The following is a 25,784-nucleotide window of genomic DNA, read 5'->3' on the forward strand; positions in this document are numbered from 1 at the left end:
CTCTGCTCTCCCCCTTCTGCTCTCCTCTGCTCTCCTCCTCCTCTCCCCCTTCTGCTCTCCTCCTCCTCTCCCCCTTCTGCTCTCCTCCTCCTCTCCCCCCTCTGCTCTCCTCCTCCTCTCCCCCTTCTGCTCTCCTCCTCCCCTCCCCCCTCTGCTCTCCCCCTCTGCTCTCCTCCTCCTCTCCCCCTTCTGCTCTCCTCCTCCTCTCCCCCCTCTGCTCTCCCCCCTCCTCTCCCCCTTCTGCTCTCCTCCTCCTCTCCCCCTCTGCTCTCCCCCCTCTGCTCTCCTCCTCCTCTCCCCCTCTGCTCTCCTCCTCCTCTCCCCCTTCTGCTCTCCTCCTCCTCTCCCCCTTCTGCTCTCCTCCTCCTCTCCCCCTTCTGCTCTCCTCTGCTCTCCTCCTCCTCTCCCCATTCTGCTCTCCTCCTCCTCTCCCCCTCTGCTCTCCCCCTCCTCTCCCCCTCTGCTCTCCTCCTCCTCTCCCCCCTCTGCTCTCCTCCTCCTCTCCCCCTTCTGCTCTCCTCCTCCTCTCCCCCTTCTGCTCTCCTCCTCCTCTCCCCCCCTCTGCTCTCCCCCTCTGCTCTCCTCCTCCTCTCCCCCTCTGCTCTCCTCCTCCTCTCCCCCCTCTGCTCTCCCCCTCCTCTTCAGCTGTTGCGTCAGGTTTATAGACAGAGACATACCCAGACAGAAGCAGTTGGTCATCAAAGCAGTTTGAGTTGGACTGTTTCTCAGTTATTCCCTGTGGGATGTAAAACTAACCTCTCTCTCTCTATCATCTCTCTCTATTCTCTCTTTCAATGCTCTCTTTTGCTCCTTCCCACCATTTTCCCTCCCTCCTAGCTCTCTGTTGTTCTTCAGCAGTACTATTGTCTCAGGCCCTGCGGTACCAGTGGTACTGTTGTCTCAGGCCCTGCGGTACCAGTGGTACTGTTGTCTCAGGCCCTGCGGTACCAGTGGTACTGTTGTCCCGGGGCCCTGCGGTACCAGTGGTACTGTTGTCCCGGGGCCCTGCGGTACCAGTGGTACTGTTGTCCCGGGGTCCTGCGGTACCAGTGGTACTGTTGTCCCGGGGTCCTGCGGTACCAGTGGTACTGTTGTCTCGGGGTCCTGCGGTACCAGTGGTACTGTTGTCTCAGGCCCTGCGGTACCAGTGGTACTGTTGTCTCAGGCCCTGCGGTACCAGTGGTACTGTTGTCCCGGGGCCCTGCGGTACCAGTGGTACTGTTGTCCCGGGGCCCTGCGGTACCAGTGGTACTGTTGTCCCGGGGCTCCTGTGGTTTCACAACGTTTCTGTTGAACAAATGTTTGTTTGTTTGAGTGTTTCTTTCTTAGCTGATGTGAGATGAACAGTGATGCTCAACCAAACTAATTTACCCCCTCAGTAACTTCTCTCTGTCTCTCCTCTCTCTGTCTCTCCTCTCTCTCTCCTCTGTCTCTCTCTCCTCTGTCTCTCTCTCCTCTGTCTCTCTCTCCTCTGTCTCTCTCTCCTCTGTCTCTCTCTCCTCTGTCTCTCTCTCCTCTGTCTCTCTCTCCTCTGTCTCTCTGTCTCTCCTCTCTCTCTCTCTCTGTCTCTCTCTCTCTGTCTCTCTCTCTCTGTCTCTCTCTCTCTGTCTCTCTCTCTCTGTCTCTCTCGCTCTGTCTCTCTCGCTCTGTCTCTCCTCTCTCTGTCTCTCCTCTGTCTCTCTCTCCTCTGTCTCTCTCTCCTCTGTCTCTCTCTCCTCTGTCTCTCTCTCCTCTGTCTCTCTCTCCTCTGTCTCTCTGTCTCTCCTCTGTCTCTCTGTCTCTCCTCTGTCTCTCTGTCTCTCGTCTCTCTCTCTCTGTCTCTCTCTCTCTGTCTCTCTCGCTCTGTCTCTCTCTCTCGCTCTGTCTCTCTCGCTCTGTCTCTCTCTCTCGCTCTGTCTCTCTCGCTCTGTCTCTCTCTCTCGCTCTGTCTCTCTCTCTCTCTCCTCTGTCTCTCTCTCTGTCTCTCTCTCTCCCCCCTGTAGCACCAACACACCCGTCCTAAGCGTCCCAGGTCTCTGCGTATATACGAAGCTCACGTTGGCATCGCCTCGCCGGCGGAAGAGATCGCCACCTACACCAACTTCACCCTCAACGTCCTGCCCAAAATCAAAGACCTGGGTGGGTATGGAAAAGTCTACCGTAAGGAACCTGATGACAGTGGAGGAAAACAGACACACACAAGGACTGTTGATCTAGAGATGGGGGTTTAGCTGCCATTCTCTCCACATTAACTCTAGTGAGAGAGTGAGAGAGTGAGAGTGAGTGAGTGAGTGAGAGAGTGAGAGAGTGAGAGAGTGAGAGAGTGAGAGAGTGAGTGAGTGAGTGAGTGAGTGAGTGAGTGAAGACGCCAAATTGCCCACCGTTTAGCCACAAACTTTCCCAGTCTATTTACTTAATGTTCATTTTCCAGAAGGATGTGAGTTTACGGTGTGGAAGTAGCTGTAGCACAGCCAGCAGTTAGAATGGGACGTTGGGAAGGAGAAGAGAGATGGACAGAGGGAGAGAGAGAGATGGACAGAGGGAGAGAGAGAGATGGACAGAGGGAGGGAGAGAGAGATGGACAGAGGGAGGGAGAGAGAGATGGACAGAGGGAGGGAGAGAGAGATGGACAGAGGGAGGGAGAGAGAGATGGACAGAGGGAGAGAGAGATGGACAGAGGAGAGTACGGTAGTATTGATCCCAACTCGTCAATAAGTTACAAGGGCATGAGAAACGGCCACATTATTAAGACACATGAAGGCACCTGCTGTAGTATCCAGCGATTCCAGAGTGTTCTGTTTTCTACTCTGGAGGAGTACACAACAGGAAGACATCTGTTACGCTCATCAGAATGACGGGTCTAAACCTCTCTGTGGAACGTCTGGGTTAGGATGAACCTGCTTCTGAAGCTGCTCCTGTCTCTCGTTAGGTCTGGGTCTGTCTCTCTCGTTAGAGCCCTGTGGGGTCTCTCTCATTAGAGCCCTGTGGGGTCTGTCTGTCTCTCTCTCGTTAGAGCCCTGTGGGGTCTGTTTGTCTCTCTCGTTAGAGCCCTGTGGGGTCTGTCTGTCTCTCTCGTTAGAGCCCTGTGGGGTCTGTTTGTCTCTCTCGTTAGAGCCCTGTGGGGTCTGTCTGTCTCTCTCGTTAGAGCCCTGTGGGGTCTGTTTGTCTCTCTCGTTAGAGCCCTGTGGGGTCTGTCTGTCTCTCTCGTTAGAGCCCTGTGGGGTCTGTCTGTCTCTCTCTCGTTAGAGCCCTGTGGAGTCTGTCTGTCTCTCTCGTTAGAGCCCTGTGGGGTCTGTCTGTCTCTCTCGTTAGAGCCCTGTGGGGTCTGTCTGTCTCTCTCGTTAGAGCCCTGTGGGGTCTGTCTGTCTCTCTCGTTAGAGCCCTGTGGGGTCTGTCTGTCTCTCTCGTTAGAGCCCTGTGGGGTCTGTCTGTCTCTCTCGTTAGAGCCCTGTGGGTCTGTCTGTCTCTCTCGTTAGAGCCCTGTGGGTCTGTCTGTCTCTCTCGTTAGAGCCCTGTGGGTCTGTCTGTCTCTCTCGTTAGAGCCCTGTGGGTCTGTCTGTCTCTCTCGTTAGAGCCCTGTGGGTCTGTCTGTCTCTCTCGTTAGAGCCCTGTGGGTCTGTCTGTCTCTCTCGTTAGAGCCCTGTGGGTCTGTCTGTCTCTCTCGTTAGAGCCCTGTGGGTCTGTCTGTCTCTCTCGTTAGAGCCCTGTGGGTCTGTCTGTCTCTCTCGTTAGAGCCCTGTGGGTCTGTCTGTCTCTCTCGTTAGAGCCCTGTGGGTCTGTCTGTCTCTCTCGTTAGAGCCCTGTGGGTCTGTCTGTCTCTCTCGTTAGAGCCCTGTGGGTCTGTCTGTCTCTCTCGTTAGAGCCCTGTGGGGTCTGTCTGTCTCTCTCGTTAGAGCCCTGTGGGGTCTGTCTGTCTCTCTCGTTAGAGCCCTGTGGGGTCTGTCTGTCTCTCTCGTTAGAGCCCTGTGGGGTCTCTCTCTCGTTAGAGCCCTGTGGGGTCTGTCTGTCTCTCGTTAGAGCCCTGTGGAGTCTGTATGTCTCTCTCGTTAGAGCCCTGTGGAGTCTGTATGTCTCTCTCGTTAGAGCCCTGTGGGGTCTGTCTGTCTCGTTAGAGCCCTGTGGGGTCTGTCTGTCTCGTTAGAGCCCTGTGGGGTCTGTCTGTCTCGTTAGAGCCCTGTGGGGTCTGTCTGTCTCGTTAGAGCCCTGTGGGGTCTGTCTGTCTCGTTAGAGCCCTGTGGGGTCTGTCTGTCTCGTTAGAGCCCTGTGGGGTCTCTCTCTCGTTAGAGCCCTGTGGGGTCTCTCTCTCGTTAGAGCCCTGTGGGGTCTCTCTCGTTAGAGCCCTGTGGGGTCTCTCTCTCGTTAGAGCCCTGTGGGGTCTCTCTCTCGTTAGAGCCCTGTGGGGTCTCTCTCGTTAGAGCCCTGTGGGGTCTCTCTCTCGTTAGAGCCCTGTGGGGTCTCTCTCTCGTTAGAGCCCTGTGGGGTCTCTCTCTCGTTAGAGCCCTGTGGGGTCTCTCTCTCGTTAGAGCCCTGTGGGGTCTCTCTCTCGTTAGAGCCCTGTGGGGTCTCTCTCTCGTTAGAGCCCTGTGGGGTCTCTCTCTCGTTAGAGCCCTGTGGGGTCTCTCTCTCGTTAGAGCCCTGTGGGGTCTCTCTCTCGTTAGAGCCCTGTGGGGTCTGTCTGTCTCTCTCGTTAGAGCCCTGTGGAGTCTGTCTGTCTCTCTCTCATTAGAGCCCTGTGGAGTGGATGTGCTCCATACTGATGGTCGGTCCGTCTCCACCCTGAGCGTTGATTCATCATGTAGAGGCCCTAGAGAAGACAGATAAAGAAAATAATATTACTTTGGATATTTACAATATGAAAATAAAAAGAATCAAAATTGTCACCGGGACAACAGTAACAACAATAACCAAGGGTCAAAATAACCATACATTCAACAATAACAATAAGCATACAGTAGAGGACATGTGCAGGGGCTTGGTAAGGATATGAGAGGGGGGGGTCACTGTATTTTAGATGTTTCCAAAACTTAATTGCTCTTTTTTGAGTTTTTATTATTAGTGGATATTGGCCTAATTCTGCCCTGCATGCATTGTTTGTAGTTTTCCTCTGGACATGTAGGAGAATCTTACAGAACTCTGCATGCAGGGTTTCAATGGGGTGTTTGTCCCATTTGGTGAAATCTTGTTTTGCAAGTGGACCCCACACCTCGCTGCCATAAAGTGCAATTGGTTCAATGACACATTCAATTAGTTTTAGGTATTTCAATTTGAATTTTTAACGGTGTAGAATTCCCTGCGTGCTTTCTCTCTCTGTTCATTCACTGCCTCATTAAGGTGTCCAGTTGAGCTTATTTTTAAACCTCAGTAATTGTAGTGTGTACAGTACTCTATATATTTAAACCTCAGTAATTGTAGTTTGTACAGTACTATATATATTTAAACCTCAGTAATTGTAGTGTGTACAGTACTATATATATTTAAACCTCAGTAATTGTAGTGTGTACAGTACTATATATATTTAAACCTCAGTAATTGTAGTGTGTACAGTACTATATATGTTTAAACCTCAGTAATTGTAGTGTGTGCAGTACTCTATATATTTAAACCTCAGTAATTGTATTGTGTACAGTACTATATATATTTAAACCTCAGTAATTGTATTGTGTACAGTACTATATATATTTTAACCTCAGTAATTGTAGTGTGTACAGTACTATATATATTTAAACCTCAGTAATTGTAGTGTGTACAGTACTCTATATATTTAAACCTCAGTAATTGTAGTGTGTACAGTACTATATATATTTAAACCTCAGTAATTGTAGTGTGTACAGTACTATATATATTTAAACCTCAGTAATTGTAGTGTGTACAGTACTATATATATTTAAACCTCAGTAATTGTAGTGTGTGCAGTACTCTATATATTTAAACCTCAGTAATTGTATTGTGTACAGTACTATATATATTTAAACCTCAGTAATTGTATTGTGTACAGTACTATATATATTTTAACCTCAGTAATTGTAGTGTGTACAGTACTATATATATTTAAACCTCAGTAATTGTAGTGTGTACAGTACTCTATATATTTAAACCTCAGTAATTGTAGTGTGTACAGTACTATATATATTTAAACCTCAGTAATTGTAGTGTGTACAGTACTATATATATTTAAACCTCAGTAATTGTAGTGTGTACAGTACTCTATATATTTAAACCTCAGTAATTGTAGTGTGTACAGTACTCTATATATTTAAACCTCAGTAATTGAATTGTGTACAGTACTCTATATATTTAAACCTCAGTAATTGTAGTGTGTACAGTACTATATATATTTAAACCTCAGTAATTGTAGTGTGTACAGTACTATAAATATTTAAACCTCAGTAATTGTAGTGTGTACACTACTATATATATTTTGTACCAATTGAGAACTTTGGTTTAATTCCCTGAGATCTGGATCTTCTCTGGAAAATCATTATTTTAGTATTTACTCTCTGTCTCGTCAGAGTGCATGCTGGGTGTGAGTCGGGAAGCAGGAGGGATTGTGGGAGCGACTGGAATTCTTTTCACTCTATTGTGTTTTGGTGTGTGTTTTGGTGTGTGTGTGTGTGTGTGTGTATGCATATGTATAGATATAGATATATATGTATGTATATGTGTGTGTATATATATATATGTGTGTGTGTGTGTGTGTGTGTGTGTGTGTGTGTGTTATATATATATATATATATATATATATATGTGTGTATGTATAGATATAGATATAGATATATATGTGTGTGTGTGTGTGTGTGTATATATGTGTGTGTGTGTGTGTATGTATATATGTGTGTATATATGTGTGTGTGTGTGTGTGTGTGTGTGTGTGTGTGTGTGTGTGTGTGTGTGTGTGTGTGTGTTGAGTTGTTTTAAGGTTATATTTGGCTCTAAGCACGTGTGTAGGGGTGGTGGGATAGCTGAGGTTGTTTTTCTCGAGGGCCTATCCAGCGGGAGGGGCTGGTTGTCATGGCCACTCCAGCGGGAGGGGCTGGTTGTCATGGCCACTCGTGGAGGTTTGGAGTTTGAAAAATGTAGTCGGCGGCATGGGGGTGAAGATTCCTGCTGCGGGTGGGTGTTCGGGTGGTAGAATGTAGCTTAGCAGTGGACGCTATTATTGGGTATGATTAGGGTTGCAAAGGGTCGGAAAAACTACCCATGGTAAATTTCAGGAATTTTTCTGGAATTTTTACATGGGAAGTTAAGCCCTGGAATTTGGGGAATTTTTTGCTTAAATTCATTTAAAAAAACAGTGAACCTTTTTTGTGGGATTACACATAAGGCAATTCTAGGTCTTGTGTCATATTTTGGTTAAACTATCCACAATTCAATGGAATTACAACCCTCTGTATGCACAGTCCATTCTTCCATCACATGTACAGCTGATTCTCAAGATCTGGCACACTAATGAGACGCTATTGAGCCCACACTACTACACTGTCTGAGCCAAGGACCACATGCTTTCTGGTAAGTTTTGATTACAGTACTGGGTGGGGTGAATTTATTTTATATGACATACATTATTTTTTTTTGTTAAGTAGTAAATAGTAGCCTACAGTAAAGTGTGTTTTAAATAATTTCTAACTTGTTAACAATTTCTGCTAGTTAGTTTTTGCTACCATGTGTGTTTTAGTATGGTTGAGCCTGCTAACTGAGGAGTGTTAATTCACCTGCTTCCATACATGTTTCATTTAAAAACATTTATCTTACAAAGGAGTTGTTTAATCTAACTGCTTAAATATTTATCTGTACATGGAATTGTGTGTATATATATATATATATATTTATTTTTTTTTACTCAGTGTTTTCAAATCTTTACAGGAAAATGCCACGGGCACTATCTGATGTGTGGAGACATTTCACAGCAGCTAATGTAGAAGGAAAAGCTGTGTACATTTGCAAATACTGTGCCAAATCCTATGTGAAGAATGCAACAAAGATGCAGAATCATCTGGCCAAGTGCATAAAGTTCCCTCAGCGCTCACAACAAGCAACCTCTGACAAAGTCCCTCTACTTCTATTGGAGGTGAAAATGATGAGTCAGACACCTTATCGATAGCAACAGCTCATGGTCCTCCTGGAATCAGAAGTTTCTTTGACTCAATGGAGGAACGTAGTCAGAGAAATGCTGATGAATGTCTTGCTCGAGCTGTGTATGCAACTGGTTCACCTCTGATGTTCACAGGCAATGTGTATTGGAAGAGATTTCTGAATGTTCTTCGCCCAGCATTCACCCCTCCAACCAGACATGCTTTATCTACTCATTTACTGGATGCAGAGTTCAACAGAGTTCAAGTGAAGATCAAGCAAAATCAGAGGAAGCAGATTGTATTGCAATCATCTATGATTGGTGGTCGAATGTTCATGTGCAAGGAATAATTAACTACATCATGTCCACCCCTCAACCAGTATTCTACAAGAGCACAGACACAAGGGACAACAGACACACCGGTCTCTACATTGCAGATGAGCTGAGGGCAGTCATCAATGACCTTGGACCACAGAATGTATTTGCACTGGTGACAGACAATGCTGCGAACATGAAGGCTGCTTGGTCTAAAGTGGAGGAGTCCTACCCTCACATCACACCCATTGGCTGTGCTGCTCATGCATTGAATCTGCTCCTCAAGGACATCATGGCACTGAAAACAATGGATACACTCTACAAGAGAGCCAAGGAAATGGTTAGGTATGTGAAGGCTCATCAAGTTATAGCAGCAATCTACCTCACCAAGCAAAGTGAGAAGAATAAGAGCACCACATTGAAGCTGCCTAGCAACACCTGTTGGGGTGGTGTCGTCGTGTTTGACAGTCTCCTGGAGGGGAAGGAGTCTCTCCAAGAAATGGCCATATCACAGTCTGCCGATATGGACAGCCCCATCAAGAGGATCCTCCTGGATGATGTATTTTGGGAGAGAGTGGTAAGCAGCCTGAAACTCCTGAAACCTATAGCAGTAGCCATTGCACGGATTGAGGGAGATAATGCCATCCTGTCTGATTTTCAGACTCTGCTTGCAGATGTAAGAGAATAAATCCGTCCTGCCCTGCCCACTTCACTATTGCTCCAAGCAGAGGAAACTGCAGTTCTGAAATACATCAAAAAATGTGAAGACTTCTGCCTGAAGCCCATACACGCCGCAGCGTACATGTTGGACCCCAAGTATGCTGGCAAGAGCTTCCTGTCTGGTGCGGAGATCAACAAGGCCTCTGGTGTCATCGATGAGAGTAGTGTTGTGTTGCTGGGAGACACAGACTTCAGTAGTTCCTCTTATGAATCCGGCGTAGAAAGTTATACTTGCATTTGTTAGAGATGAAGTATTGAAGCGAGAGTTTATCTCATCATGGACAACCTTGTTTCTACAGTAATTGGATGCAAATCTCCTTTGCTGAAACATGGTCGTGTCTCATAGGAGACCCAGTGCACATGATTTTAAAGAAGGATGCTGACGAACTGAATTAGAGCGTTCAGTTTTTTAAGATTGACGGGTTTGATTATGTGTTCTACTCTTCCACTGAATCAATGAAATGCTTTGGCTGTGGAAGAGATTTGGTGCGTTATTGTCCAGGGAATGGTAGCAGCTCTCACGCTAAAGCACCACTGAGAAGGGATGAACAGGACTAAACCAGGTTCAGGGGAAGGGAGAAGGTGGGCAGATGTGGTGGGAAAAAGTAGGAAAGGAAAGCAGTTGAGGGGGGGTGATGGAAAATGAAACTGGGAGTTCAAGAGGAGATTGAAACAATGGAAAATGAAGCAGCTGTTTTCAAAGTACCGAGGAGTAAGAGGAAGAATTTAAGGGGTGATGAAGGTTCTAATTCCAAGAGGAAGGTAGAGATGGATTAATCCGTTGAGGATAAACAGGAAGTAGAGATGGATTAATCCGTTGAGGATAAACAGGAAGTAGAGATGGATTAATCCGTTGAGGATAAACAGGAAGTAGAGATTGATTAATCCGTTGAGGATAAACAGGAAGTAGAGATGGATTAATCCGTTGAGGATAAACAGGAAGTAGAGAATGATTAATCCGTTGAGGATAAACAGGAAGTAGAGGTGGGGGAGTTTTCTTCTGGGGACGACAGCGATAGTGAGGCATCTGATGCGTCGCAACAAAATAGTGAGAGAAATGGGATGGAAGGGAGGTATGGGATTGAGAAGGTACAATTTCTGAATTTGACAAAAGGGGAGAAATATATATTTGCAGGATTATAATTTAACAGATTTTTTTTCTCCTGAAAGTGAATTGTTTATTGAATCAGCAAAGTTTCTGATGTCAAAAATAACGGGGGTAGGTTTAACAAGCCCTGAAATCACTCGACTCAAGAAAGTGGTCACGAGAGTGACAAGTGATTTTTAATTTCTGAAGGAAATGAAAGAGTTCAGTTGCAGCCTTCACTCTGTAAAGAAATGTGTTTTCTGTCTCTTGCTGTCATTTTTTTTTTCCAGCCACGAGCAATTTTAAGATTTCTTCTTTAAATGTAAATGATGGTGAGAGACGTTTAAAAACAGAAGCCGTAGTGTATGAGTTAATAAAGGGAAAGGGAAGTGATATGTTTTCTTCAAGAAACGCATAGTAATATGGAACATTAAGTTGTCCAACAGGAGTAGTGTGGAGTGGAGGGGGGGGCAGTGGAGTGGAGGGGGGGCAGTGGAGTGGAGGGGGGGCAGTGGAGTGGAGGGGGGGCAGTGGAGTGGAGGGGAGGGGGGGGCAGTGGAGGGGGAGTGGAGTGGAGGGAGGGGGCAGTGGAGTGGAGGGGGGGCAGTGGAGGGGGGCAGTGGAGTGGAGGGGAGGCAGTGGAGAGGCAGTGGAGTGGAGGGGGGCAGTGGAGTGGAGGGGGGCAGTGGAGTGGAGTGGAGGGGAGGGGGGGGCAGTGGAGGGGATTGGAGTGGAGGGGGGGGCAGTGGAGTGGAGGGGGGTCATGGGAGTGGAGGGGGCGGGGAAGTGGAGTGGAGTGGAGGGGGGGCAGTGGAGTGGAGGGGGGCGGGGCAGTGGAGTGGAGGGGGGGGCAGTGGAGTGGAGGGGGGGCAGTGGAGGGGAGTGGAGTGGAGGGGCAGTGGAGTGGAGGGGGGCAGTGGAGTGGAGGGGGGGCAGTGGAGTGGAGGGGAGGGGGGCAGTGGAGGGGAGTGGAGGGGGGCAGTGGAGGGGGGCGGGGCAGTGGAGTGGAGGGGGGCAGTGGAGGGGGGCGGGGCAGTGGAGTGGAGGGGGGGCAGTGGAGTGGAGGGGGGGGCAGTGGAGTGGAGGGCAGTGGAGTGGAGGGGGGGCAGTGGAGGGGGGGCAGTGGGGGGCTGTGGAGTGGAGGGGGGGCTGTGGAGTGGAGAGGGGGGCTGTGGAGTGGAGAGGGGGGCTGTGGAGGGGAGGGGCGGTGGAGTGAGGGGGGGGCAGTGGAGTGTCCTCACTTAAAGTGGGCGTGTGCCTATCCTGTTCTGAAAAAAAGACTTTTGCCTTTGTCATATGAGGTTGAAGAGGTAGTTAAGGGGAGGTTACTGAAAGTTACAGAGAGATCACAAAGAAACTCATATAGACTCCAAGGACTTTTTATTAGATTTTTTTTTTTTTTGAAACGCCTTCTTGACCTGTGATATTTGGCGGAGCCAATATGGAGGCACGAGATGACAATACACATGGGGCCCAAGTGAGCGAGAACACCATCTCTCTGTCCATGTTAGATAGATTGATGCTCAAAACAATAAAATCTCTCAGGTCTGTAAATCAAGTGTGATAAACCCAGTGGGATTTTCTGATCATTGTTTAATGACATAAGAGGAGGTGTACATTAACACGCTGTAAAACCCACGAGTGCATACTTGCATTTTAATATAAATGTTATTGAGTGATGATCACTTCAGGAAATGTTTTTAGTTTTTTTTCTGGGAGAGGTGGAGGTCTGAAGAGGACAGTTTTCTATCTCTTCAACAGCGGTGGGATGGATATAGGAAACATCCAGATTCAACAATTCTGTAATCAATACACCATGAACGTCACCAGAGATATCACCAGATCAATGAACCTCCCTAGAGTCTGAAATAGTGGAACTCCTGACGTTAGTTTAGACCACAGGAGATCGACCTGCTGGGTATCAGAGCACAGGGGGTATTGGCAGACCTGCTGGGTATCAGAGCACAGGGGGTATTGGTGAGAAGTAAGTTTCAGGGAATCTCAGAAATGGATGCCTCATCCACATTTTTTCTTTGGTTTAGAGAAAAAGAATGGACAAATAAGAATTATTAATTGCCTCAAATCAGCTGTTGGACAGGAGCCCAAGTGGAATTAGAAAGAGGACAGTAGAGTTTTATGCTGAGCTCTTTTTGGGCTATGTTGGGAGAGGATTAGTTAGCAGTAGTTAACGATAGTTTAACCGGAGGGTTACTACCGCTAAGCTGCAGAAGGGTTGTCCTCACCCTACTGCCAACAAAAAGGGTGACTCTAGGGAGGTGAAGAACTGGAGGCCGGTGGCTTTTTTGTGCACTGATTATAAGATCCTGTCAAAGGCTTTGTCCAACGGGCTGAGGGAGGTGATGGGGCAAATCATACACAAGGACCAGTCCTACTGTGTTCCCGGCAGGCAGATCGGGGATAACATTTCCCTGATTCTGGATTTTTTTGGGATGTCTCTCGGGCATTTGGGTTTGGATGCTGGTCTAATGTCACTTTGATCAGGAAAAAGGCATTTGACAGAGTTGAACATCAATACTTATGGGACCACTTTGGAGGCGTTTGGTTTCAGCTCTGGTTTTACTGCCATGATCACGGTGATATATGGTGACATTGAACGTGTATTGAAAGTTAACGGTGGCTTGAGTGCTCCTTTTTTTAAAGTGTGTAGAGGTATTAGGCAGGGGTGTTCGTTGTCAGGAATGTTGTATGCCATTTGTTATAGAGCCACTACTAAATAACATTAGAAGGGATGAACCTTTCAGAGGATATTGCTCTTATTGGTCTCTCAGCATATGCTGATGATGTCGTTAGTGAAAATCAAGCGGAGGTGGATATTTTGAGTCTCATGATTGATCGCTTAAAGGGAATATCCTCTCAAAGGTAAATAGGGGGCGAAAAAGATTGTGCTTTACAGATTGGGAAATGGTCTGGAGGGATCATGGCTTTGCCAGGGGGGTTAGAATGGTATAAGGGAGGGTTGATGTATGGGAGTGTACCTAGGGGATGAGGGGACAATGGGGGGGGGGAGAAAAATGGTTGTAATGGTGGAAGTACGTCGTTTGTCCTATAGGGGGTGCCCTATTATTGTTAACAATGTGGGTGCCTCTGCACTGTGGCATCAGTTTTCATGTTAAGAGCCACCGTCTGACTTTCTGGCCAAGATACAGGCAATTACTGTAGATTTATTTGGGGATAAATATCATTGGGTTCCAGAAAGTGTTTTGCATTTGTCAAAAGAGGAGGGGGGGGGGGACAAGGTCTTGTAGATCTTGCTAGTAGGGCTGCTGCTTTTCCGGGTTTCAATTTATTCAAAGGTTGCTTTATGGACCGGAAAATGTGGTGTGGAGAGGGGTGGCAGGTCTGGTATTACAGAAGGTTGGGGGGATTAGATTTAAAGAAGGCTTTATTTTCAGTTGATAGTAGCCAGATTTGTAGGGATGGAGTACTTCCGTTTTACATAGGCCTTCTTAGGGTTTGGAGTATAATGAAGGTGTTCAGACAAACTAAGGCTGAGTCTCTGTTGCATTGGCTGCTGGAGGAACCTCTGGTGTATTGGGGCAAGACTGGACTGTACAACTGAAGCTCTTCCACATTTCTCCAAGATGCTGCTGAAGGGCGAAAATCATCACCCCAAGGAAGTTAATGGACATGACTGGGCCCACGTTAACGGATGGGTGCCTGAACATTTGGGGGTGACGTCGGAAAGGATTGTCGGACAACTGCTGGGAAGTTGCAAGGAAGGCTCTGTCAGTAGAAGAGTGAATTCTGCTCAAGAGTTACTACAAAAAGGCATCGGATGAAGACGCCCCATTTCCCAGACTAAGGATTCCACCCAATATCCCAGAGTCAGACAGAAAGGCTTTAGTACTGGATTTGAGAGGGATGGAAGAGCTGGGTTTGGATGAGGTGAATGGGAAGGAGTTTTATAGGGGGTGTGTCAAGGTTTTTAAATAAAGATAAATAGAAAAGACACTCTTGGAGGGTAAAACTGGGCCTTGATGACAAGGTAAAGCCAGCATGGAGAGCACTGTACAAGCCACCGTTACAAAAGGGGACTGGTGATATGTAATGGTGGAACAAGCTCCCTCACGACGCCAGGACAGCGGAGTCAATCACCACCTTCCGGAGACACCTGAAACCCCACCTCTTTAAGGAATACCTGGGATAGGATAAAGTAATCCTTCTAACCCCCCCCCCAAAAAAAAAGATATAGATGTACTATTGTAAAGTGGTTGTTCCACTGGATATCATAAGGTGAATGCACCAATTAGTAAGTCGCTGAATGACTTAAATGTAATGGAGGGTGTTACATGACATAATTTCAGTTAAAAAGCTTTTGTTTCTGTTATTAACTCAGATGTTGGAGATGGATGTCCTTTTTGTAATATAAGAGAAACAATTTTTCACTGTTTTTTAGGGGGTGTGAGAGGAAAAAACCTCTCTTTGAAATACTAGTCTTTTTGTTTACAGCTGTAGGGGAGATTTTCAATAACACTGGTTTTATTTTTGCTATTTCAATACAGTAAACAACAGAAAAGAAAATGTCAACTGTTCCGTTTTATTTTGGGACAAGCTAAAACATAATTTCTTCTGAGTAGGAAGAATAAGATAGACAGGATATGGTAAGGATGTAAGATGTGCTTTTAAAGGATTAGTAAAAGCAACAATAAAAGGGGATTTAGAGTTTTTCTCTGCTGTAAAAGACCTCCCATTGTTTGAGGAGAAGTGGGCTTACGAAGGAGCGGTATGTTTTGTGGAGGGAAACTATTTATTGTTGATGAAATAAGATGGGGTTTTTTTTATTAAAAAAACATGTTTTATATAAGAATTACATGTTTGTTGTTTAATTTCTGAAAAGGCGGTGTGCCATTTTGTGTTAATACTTGAGTATAAAAAAACTAAAACGCTCTCTGTCTGTCTGTCTTTCTCTGTCTCTGTCTGTCTTTCTCTCTCTCTCTGTCTCTCTGTCTCTGTCTGTCTGTCTGTCTGTGTCTGTCTGTCTCTCTGTCTCTGTTTGTCTCTCTGTCTGTCTCTCTGTCTGTCTCTCTGTCTGTCTGTCTCTGACTGTCTGTCTCTGTCTCTCTCTCTCTCTCTGTCTCTCTCTCTCCGTCTGTCTGTCTGTCTGTCTGTCTCTGTCTGTCTCTCGCTCTCTGTCTCTCACGCTGATGTGAGCTAAGCTCTGGTAGTGTTGACCTGTTAGGGGAGCTCACAGCAGGGTCTTAGACGACCCCATACAGAGCGTGCACACACACATGGAGTTGGAGCACAGCTAAGCCCCCAGGAACTTGGTAGGGAGTCCACCCTCGGACGAATAAATGTCAGAAAGGGATGCATCCTCTCTCTCTCTTTCTCTCTCTCCTCCTTTCTTCTTCAGCCTTCCCCTCTCTCTCCTATCTGTGTGAGCGCTGCAGGGGTAAAGATGGCCATGCTGCAACACTTGGAAACACTATCTCTGTTTAGCCTCTTATCTCAGCCCTGTCTAATTCCCACAACTGTTGTGCTGTTCAACTCCTTTACAGTGGAGAGTAGGGAGGTATTTCATCTAGAAACACGCTGTGAATACCCACAATACACCTTCTCCATTCAATTTACATCTGAATTATAACAGGTTATAATTGGCTTTGTCAGGTTATAACTGCTTGTCTGTCAGGTTATAACTGGTTATAACGTCTATGTCAGGTTATAACGTCTATGTCAGGTTATAATGTCAATGTCAGGTTATAACCGGTTATAATGTCTGTCAGGTTATAACCGGTTATAATGTCTGTCAGGTTATAACAGGTTAGAATGTCTTTGGCAGGTTATAACTGGTTATAATGTCTTTGGCAGGTTATAACTGGTTATAATGTCTTTGGCAGGTTATAACTGTGTCCAGTTGATGGCCATCATGGAGCATGCGTACTATGGAAGCTTTGGATACCAGGTCACCAACTTCTTTGCTGCCTCCAGGTAACACACACACACACACAACCTCCAGGTAACACACACACAACCTCCAGGTAACATACGCACAGCCTTAGTCACATACGCACACATGCCACACACACATGTCCCCTGTGTAGCGGCACGAGTCCCCTGTGTAGCGGCACGAGTCCCCTGTGTAGCGGCACGAGTCACGGGTCCCCTGTGTAGCTGGCGGCACGAGTCACGAGTCCCCTGTGTAGCTGGCGGCACGAGTCACGAGTCCCCTGTGTAGCTGGCGGCACGAGTCCCCTGTGTAGCTGGCGGCACGAGTCCCCTGTGTAGCTGGCGGCACGAGTCCCCTGTGCAGCTGGCGGCACGAGTCCCCTGTGCAGCTGGCGGCACGAGTCCCCTGTGCAGCTGGCGGCACGAGTCCCCTGTGCAGCTGGCGGCACGAGTCCCCTGTGCAGCTGGCGGCACGAGTCCCCTGTGCAGCGGGAGGAGAATTGATTTCCTGGTCAAAGCAGGGCTGAGTTCTTTATGCTAGAGCTATAGAACTGTAGAATTAGAAATATATGTTTTGTCTCTCTTTCCTTCCTAAGATGTTTGTTCTGTTCTTCTGCCATTTACTGTAAGTTTGTATTTTATTCTTAATGTTGTTTCATTGTGGAGAAGGAACCTGCTAGTAAGCGTTTTATTGGACTATTCGTACCATGCGTGTCCTGTACACACGACTTTCTGTCTCCATGATCTTAAGATGCTTTCTACAAAACAATATTTTTCTTTACTAATGTTTACCCCTGTCCCCCATCCGTGCCTCCCTCTTCCTCTCCCCCCTCTCCCTCCAGTCGGTTCGGCACCCCTGAGGACCTGAAGAGGTTGGTGGACACCGCCCACTCTTTGGGGATCACCGTCCTATTGGATGTTGTCCATAGCCACGCCTCCAGTAACACGGCTGATGGGCTGAATAAGTTTGACGGGACAGAGTCCTGCTTCTTCCACTCTGGGGCTAGGGGACAACATCCACAGTGGGGCTCACGTCTCTTCAACTACCAGAGGTACGGACACGCACGCACGTACACACTCTTAACACAAAGTCACGTACACACTCTTAACACAAAGTGTGTCCTAACTCAAGCTAACCTTGCTCCAAACCCAGACCATGGCCCCAAACTCACAAAGACGTGTTGGACGGTCAATCATTATAAATAGAACTCTAGTCTGTGTGTTTCTGTGTTCATTATGAATAGAACTCTAGTCTGTGTGTTTCTGTGTTCATTATAAATAGAACTCTAGTCTGTGTTTCTGTGTTCATTATAAATAGAACTCTAGTCTGTGTGTTTCTGTGTTCATTATAAATAGAACTCTAGTCTGTGTTTCTGTGTTCATTATAAATAGAACTCTAGTCTGTGTGTCTCTGTGTTCATTATAAATAGAACTCTAGTCTGTGTGTTTCTGTGTTCATTATAAATAGAACTCTAGTCTGTGTGTTTCTGTGTTCATTATGAATAGAACTCTAGTCTGTGTTTCTGTGTTCATTATAAATATAACTCTAGTCTGTGTGTCTCTGTGTTCATTATAAATAGAACTCTAGTCTGTGTGTTTCTGTGTTCATTATAAATAGAACTCTAGTCTGTGTGTTTCTGTGTTCATTATAAATAGAACTCTAGTCTGTGCGTCTCTGTGTTGGACGGTCAATCATTATGAATAGAACTCTAGTCTGTGTGTCTATGTGTTCATTATAAATAGAACTCTAGTCTGTGTGTTTCTGTGTTCATTATAAATAGAACTCTAGTCTGTGCGTCTCTGTGTTGGACGGTCAATCATTATGAATAGAACTCTAGTCTGTGCGTCTCTGTGTTGGACGGTCAATCATTATGAATAGAACTCTAGTCTGTGTGTCTCTGTGTTGGACGGTCAATCATTATAAATAGAACTCTAGTCTGTGTGTCTCTGTGTTCATTATAAATAGAACTCTAGTCTGTGAGTTTCTGTGTTCATTATAAATAGAACTCTAGTCTGTGCGTCTCTGTGTTGGACGGTCAATCATTATAAATAGAACTCTAGTCTGTGTGTTTCTGTGTTCATGATAAATAGAACTCTAGTCTGTGTTTCTGTGTTCATTATAAATAGAACTCTAGTCTGTGTTTCTGTGTTCATTATAAATAGAACTCTAGTCTGTGTGTTTCTGTGTTCATTATAAATAGAACTCTAGTCTGTGTGTTTCTGTGTTCATTATAAATAGAACTCTAGTCTGTGCGTCTCTGTGTTCATTATAAATAGAACTCTAGTCTGTGCGTCTCTGTGTTGGACGGTCAATCATTATGAATAGAACTCTAGTCTGTGCGTCTCTTTGTTGGACGGTCAATCATTATGAATAGAACTCTAGTCTGTGCGTCTCTGTGTTGGAAGGTCAATCATTATGAATAGAACTCTAGTCTGTGCGTCTCTGTGTTGGACGGTCAATCATTATAAATAGAACTCTAGTCTGTGCGTCTCTGTGTTGGACGGTCAATCATTATGAATAGAACTCTAGTCTGTGCGTCTCTGTGTTGGACGGTCAATCATTATAAATAGAACTCTAGTCTGTGTGTTTCTGTGTTCATTATGAATAGAACTCTAGTCTGTGCGTCTCTGTGTTGGACGGTCAATCATTTAACCCTAAAGGCACCAACGCAGGTACATTTTGACCCCCAAGTGGTCCAACATTTTTTGATCCATCAGAAATGTTAGGACTTTGTTAAGAAACTACTTATGAAGTGGCAACCACTATACCTAAACAAATGTTTAAAAAATAATATATATATATATATATATGTAATACATATTTAGCTTCTACCAAGTTGAGTCTTTTTTATCTTTCAGATGCCACTGGAACTGAGTTGAGCCCCATATCAATTATATTCCCATACCGGAGCCCCATATCAATTATATTCCCATACCGGAGCCCGTATCAATTATATTCCCATACCGTATCAATTATATTCCCATACCGTATCAATTATATTCCCATACCGTATCAATTATATTCCCATACCGGAGCCCGTATCAATTATATTCCCATACCGGAGCCCCGTATCAATTATATTCCCATACCGGAGCCCGTATCAATTATATTCCCATACCGTATCAATTATATTCCCATACCGTATCAATTATATTCCCATACCGGAGCCCGTATCAATTATATTCCCATACCGTATCAATTATATTCCCATACCGTATCAATTATATTCCCATACCGGAGCCCATATCAATTATATTCCCATACCGGAGCCCCGTATCAATTATATTCCCATACCGTATCAATTATATTCCCGTACCGTATCAATTATATTCCCATACCGGAGCCCCGTATCAATTATATTCCCATACCGTATCAATTATATTCCCATACCGTATCAATTATATTCCCATACCGGAGCCCATATCAATTATATTCCCATACCGGAGCCCCGTATCAATTATATTCCCATACCGTATCAATTATATTCCCATACCGTGTCAATTATATTCCCGTACCGTATCAATTATATTCCCATACCGGAGCCCCGTATCAATTATATTCCCATACCGTATCAATTATATTCCCATACCGTATCAATTATATTCCCATACCGTATCAATTATATTCCCATACCGTATCAATTATATTCCCATACCGTATCAATTATATTCCCATACCGTATCAATTATATTCCCATACCAGAGCCCCGTATCAATTATATTCCCATACCGGAGCCCCGTATCAATTATATTCCCATACCGGAGCCCGTATCAATTATATTCCCATACCGTATCAATTATATTCCCATACCGTATCAATTATATTCCCATACCGGAGCCCATATCAATTATATTCCCATACCGGAGCCCGTATCAATTATATTCCCATACCGTATCAATTATATTCCCATACCGGAGCCCCGTATCAATTATATTCCCATACCGTATCAATTATATTCCCATACCGTATCAATTATATTCCCATACCGGAGCCCCGTATCAATTATATTCCCATACCGGAGCCCGTATCAATTATATTCCCATACCCGGAGCCCGTATCAATTATATTCCCATACCCGGAGCCCGTATCAATTATATTCCCATACCGGAGCCCGTATCAATTATATTCCCATACCGGAGCCCGTATCAATTATATTCCCATACCGGAGCCCGTATCAATTATATTCCCATACCGTATCAATTATATTCCCATACCGTATCAATTATATTCCCATACCGTATCAATTATATTCCCATACCGGAGCCCATATCAATTATATTCCCATACCGGAGCCCATATCAATTATATTCCCATACCGTTTCAATTATATTCCCATACCGGACATACAGGACAGTGCGAAAGAGTCTGGTAGTCCAATCAACACTGTTCTCTATGAGGAGACCGCATTAAACATTTCAATGCACATCCAAGCTTTGAGAGAGAAGAAAATACAATCACTAAAATATTTGCATCTTTGACCTGTGTTGTTTTATTATAAGTTGTACTGGTACGTCATATTAGCTAAATCGCTAATATCTCAGCCTCAAGAATATCACAGAAACACAACACTTTTGAATTAATAATTGTTCCTAACACGTGCCTATGAATGAAATGAATCAAAACTATCGGTGGGAGAGAAAAAAAAACATGAAAACTTTTGAAACATCAAATTTGACTAAATGTGTGAAAGAAGGTGCAGATGGAAGTCACTATTGGACAGACTATTTTGGCCCACGTTTGTAATATGTGTAAATAAATCAACCATGTTGGCGGGTTTTTTTTAGGGTTAAGTATGTAAATCCCTGTTTGTTCCAAACGATGTGTCTGGACCATTAGATCCACAACAATCCCCCAGACAGACACACACACACACACGCACACACATACATCTGAACCATTCATTACCACACAACAATCCCCCAGACAGACACACACACACACATCTGAACCATTCATTACCACACAACAATCCCCCAGACAGACACACACACACATACATCTGAACCATTCATTACCACACAACAATCCCCCAGACAGACACACACACACACACACGCACACACATACATCTGAACCATTCATTACCACACAACAATCCCCCAGACAGACACACACACACACATCTGAACCATTCATTACCACACAACAATCCCCCAGACAGACACACACACACACATCTGAACCATTCATTACCACACAACAATCCCCCAGACAGACACACACACACACATCTGAACCATTCATTACCACACAACAATCCCCCAGACAGACACACACACATCTTCTGAACCATTCGTTTCCACACAACAATCACCCAGTCGCTGGGTTTCAAACGCTTTATGTATTCTGATGTTTTATCTCTGTGTGTATTTATTTATGCTGCTATTTAGCTTAATATTTATTTATTCACTTATCTGGAGCCGTTTTGATTGAATTAATTGGCGTTTCCTTTCTCTGTTTGAAGCCTTTGTTATTGTTTTCCTTTTGGCTGTTTGTCTAGGACCAATTATGGGTGGATACACTCGCGTGTGTGTGTGTGTGTGTGTGTGTGTGTGTGTGTGTGTGTGTGTGTGTGTGTGTGTGTGTGTGTGTGTGTGTTGTGTGTGCGCGTGGTTTATTAGGCTTTGTGGCTCTAATGTATTGATTTCTCTTTGAGGTCTTTCATCCTTCACGTGTGTGTGTGTGTGTGTGTGTGTGTGTGTGTGTGTGTGTGTGCGAGCGCACCAGGCTCATTTAAAGTGTCCTCCTCAGTCGACAAAGCTTCAGACAGCAGAAAGACGCCTTCTTTCTCTTTCAATTACTCTCACATTCTCTGTTCCTCTGTCCTCCACTCTTCTTCTCTCTCACATTCTCTTTGTTCCTCTGTCCCGCTCTTCTTCTCTCTCACATTCTCTTTGTTCCTCTGTCCTCCACTCTTCTTCTCTCTCACGTTCTCTCTGTTCCTCTGTCCTCCACTCTTCTTCTCTCTCACGTTCTCTCTGTTCCTCTGTCCTCCACTCTTCTTCTCTCTCACTTTCTCTCTGTTCCTCTGTCCTCCACTCTTCTTCTCTCTCATGTTCTCTGTTCCTCTGTCCCGCTCTTCTCTGTTCCTCTGTCCTCCACTCTTCTTCTCTCTCACGTTCTCTCTGTTCCTCTGTCCTCCACTCTTCTTCTCTCTCACGTTCTCTCTGTTCCTCTGTCCTCCGCTCTTCTTCTCTCTCACATTCTCTGTTCCTCTGTCCTCCGCTCTTCTTCTCTCTCACGTTCTCTCTGTTCCTCTGTCCTCCACTCTTCTTCTCTCTCACTTTCTCTCTGTTCCTCTGTCCTCCACTCTTCTTCTCTCTCATGTTCTCTGTTCCTCTGTCCCGCTCTTCTCTGTTCCTCTGTCCTCCACTCTTCTTCTCTCTCACGTTCTCTCTGTTCCTCTGTCCTCCACTCTTCTTCTCTCTCACTTTCTCTCTGTTCCTCTGTCCTCCACTCTTCTTCTCTCTCATGTTCTCTGTTCCTCTGTCCCGCTCTTCTCTGTTCCTCTGTCCTCCACTCTTCTTCTCTCTCACTTTCTCTCTGTTCCTCTGTCCTCCGCTCTTCTTCTCTCTCACATTCTCTGTTCCTCTGTCCTCCGCTCTTCTTCTCTCTCACGTTCTCTTTGTTCCTCTGTCCTCCGCTCTTCTCTCTCACGTTCTTCCTCATTTGTCTTTCTCGATCTGTCAGTCACTATACCTGTTTTCTCTGACCTAATCTCTGTGTCCTCTCTTTCACCATCTGTGTATATCTTCTGTTCTCAGTCAGTCACTCACCCTCTCTCTTAATCCTTCTCTCACATGTCAAACCATGTGGTTTTGGGAACACTTCATGTGTCGAAGTTTCACGTGCGGATATTTTTCACATGATATTTCACAGGTGATGCTCTGCAAACCAAAATGAGTCGTTAGGATGTCACCTGATCCGTCACGCTGTCGAAATGCTTTCTACTGTGACATATCCGACACTTTCACGGCCACATTGTGTTTTATTTATACAGTGATTTATTATTGAACTTGTTCTAACCTGGGATTTGAACTCACAACCTGTTGGTTCACGGCGTTCTGATCTTCCTGCTACGTCACCATGTCTGTGTCAATGACTGATTTCACCTGTATTCTTACACGCATGGTGTTTGCAACGCCAGGGTTGTGGGTTCGATTCCTACGGGGGGACCAGTACGGAGAAGAAAAAAAATGTATGAAATGTATGCCTTCACTACTGTAAGTCGCTCTGGATAAGAGCGTCTGCTAAAATGACTAAAATGTCAAATGTACACTATGCACTTCAAATTACACTCAATCTATTATCTTTGTGATTCAGGAGTAACAATAAACAGAATAATATTAGAGAACTATACAGAAAACCCTCAAATTACTGAAATCAGTCCATAAAATCAATGACGACAGAAAAGTCAGATTAACGTGTATCTAAAATAGTGGTGGAGATTGCACTCTTTTGTCAAGTCCGGCGACGCACAGACAGACACGTGAGGTCAGTTGTTCACATGTATTCACCTCCGCGTGTGAATGGTCGAATTTGCAGTTTTATTTTCACATATTGTCACGTTAGTTTCATGTTATATCACATGTTATAACGTTACATCCCCGTGTCGTCACATTTATGCGTGTCTAGTTTCATGTTATATCACATGTTGCGTTTACATGTTGTCATGTGAAATTCATGTGGGTTTTTTTCCATCACACACACACACACACACACACACACACACACACACACACACACACACACACACGCAAAAGCTCTTGGTACACCACTGGGTAATTACACTTTCACAGAAAGAAGAAGAAAAGCGAGAGGAAATGAACAACTACTAAACTCACTGTGGTTGACGTGTTACGGGCGTATCGATTATAGTTAGATAATGGACGATAGTTAGATAATGGACGATAGTTAGATAATGGACGATAGTTAGATAATGGACTATAGTTAGATAATGGACTATAGTTAGATAATGGACGATAGTTAGATAATGGACGATAGTTAGATAATGGACGATAGTTAGATAATGGACTATAGTTAGATAATGGACTATAGTTAGATAATGGACTATAGTTAGATAATGGACTATAGTTAGATAATGGACTATAGTTAGATAATGGACGATAGTTAGATAATGGACGATAGTTAGATAATGGACGATAGTTAGATAATGGACGATAGTTAGATAATGGACGATAGTTAGATAATGGACTATAGTTAGATAATGGACTATAGTTAGATAATGGACGATAGTTAGATAATGGACGATAGTTAGATAATGGACGATAGTTAGATAATGGACGATAGTTAGATAATGGACGATAGTTAGATAATGGACGATAGTTAGATAATGGACGATAGTTAGATAATGGACGATAGTAAGATAATGGACGATAGTTAGATAATGGACGATAGTTAGATAATGGACGATAGTTAGATAATGGACGATAGTTAGATAATGGACGATAGTTAGATAATGGATTATAGTTAGATAATGGACTATAGCAGAGTGGCTAGTCGGATAATGGACTATGGCAGAGAGGCTAGTTGGATAATGGACTATGGCAGAGAGGCTAGTTGGATAATGGACTATGGCAGAGAGGCTAGTTGGATAATGGACTATGGCAGAGTGGCTAGTTGGATAATGGACTATGGCAGAGAGGCTAGTTGGATAATGGACTATGGCAGAGAGGCTAGTTGGATAATGGACTATGGCAGAGAGGCTAGTTGGATAATGGACTGTAGCAGAGAGGCTAGTTGGATAATGGACTATAGCAGAGTGGCTAGTTGGATAATGGACTATAGCAGAGAGGCTAGTTGGATAATGGACTATAGCAGACAGGCTAGTTGGATAATGGACTATAGCAGAGAGGCTAGTTGGATAATGCACTATAGCAGAGTGGCTAGTTGGGTAATGGACTACAGCAGAGAGGCTAGTTGGATAATGGAATATGGCAGAGAGGCTAGTTGGATAATGGACTATGGCAGAGAGGCTAGTTGGATAATGGACTATGGCAGAGAGGCTAGTTGGATAATGGACTATGGCAGAGAGGCTAGTTGTATAATGGACTATAGCAGAGAGGCTAGTTGGATAATGGAATATGGCAGAGAGGCTAGTTGGATAATGGACTATAGCAGAGAGGCTAGTTGGATAATGGACTATAGCAGAGAGGCTAGTTGGCTAGTTGGATAATGGACTATGGCAGAGAGGCTAGTTGGATAATGGACTATAGCAGAGAGGCTAGTTGGATAATGGACTGTAGCAGAGAGGCTAGTTGGATAATGGACTATAGCAGAGTGGCTAGTTGGATAATGGACTATAGCAGAGTGGCTAGTTGGATAATGGACTATGGCAGAGTGGCTAGTTGGATAATGGACTATGGCAGAGTGGCTAGTTGGATAATGGACTATGGCAGAGTGGCTAGTTGGATAATGGACTATGGCAGAGTGGCTCGTTGGATAATGGACTATGGCAGAGAGGCTAGTTGGATAATGGACTATGGCAGAGAGGCTAGTTGGCTAGTTGGATAATGGACTATGGCAGAGAGGCTAGTTGGATAATGGACTATGGCAGAGTGGCTAGTTGGATAATGGACTATGGCAGAGAGGCTAGTTGGATAATGGACTATGGCAGAGTGGCTAGTTGGATAATGGACTATGGCAGAGAGGCTAGTTGGATAATGGACTATGGCAGAGTGGCTAGT

At 44.9% G+C, this 25,784-nt stretch overlaps 1 protein-coding gene across 1 annotated transcript in view; it reads left to right on the forward strand.

Moving 5' to 3' along the window:
• gbe1a (glucan (1,4-alpha-), branching enzyme 1a) overlaps positions 1–25,784 on the forward strand; it is a 154,348-nt gene that overhangs the window by 52,829 nt on the left and 75,735 nt on the right. Inside the window, exons 5-7 of the mRNA XM_014129886.2 lie at positions 1,983–2,118; positions 16,028–16,118; positions 16,919–17,128. Coding sequence (XP_013985361.2) covers positions 1,983–2,118; positions 16,028–16,118; positions 16,919–17,128 — 437 coding nt within the window. The remainder of the gene's footprint in view (positions 1–1,982; positions 2,119–16,027; positions 16,119–16,918; positions 17,129–25,784) is intronic.

This window comes from Salmo salar, chromosome ssa11 (genome assembly GCF_905237065.1).
Source record: "Salmo salar chromosome ssa11, Ssal_v3.1, whole genome shotgun sequence".
Taxonomy (NCBI): domain Eukaryota; kingdom Metazoa; phylum Chordata; class Actinopteri; order Salmoniformes; family Salmonidae; genus Salmo; species Salmo salar.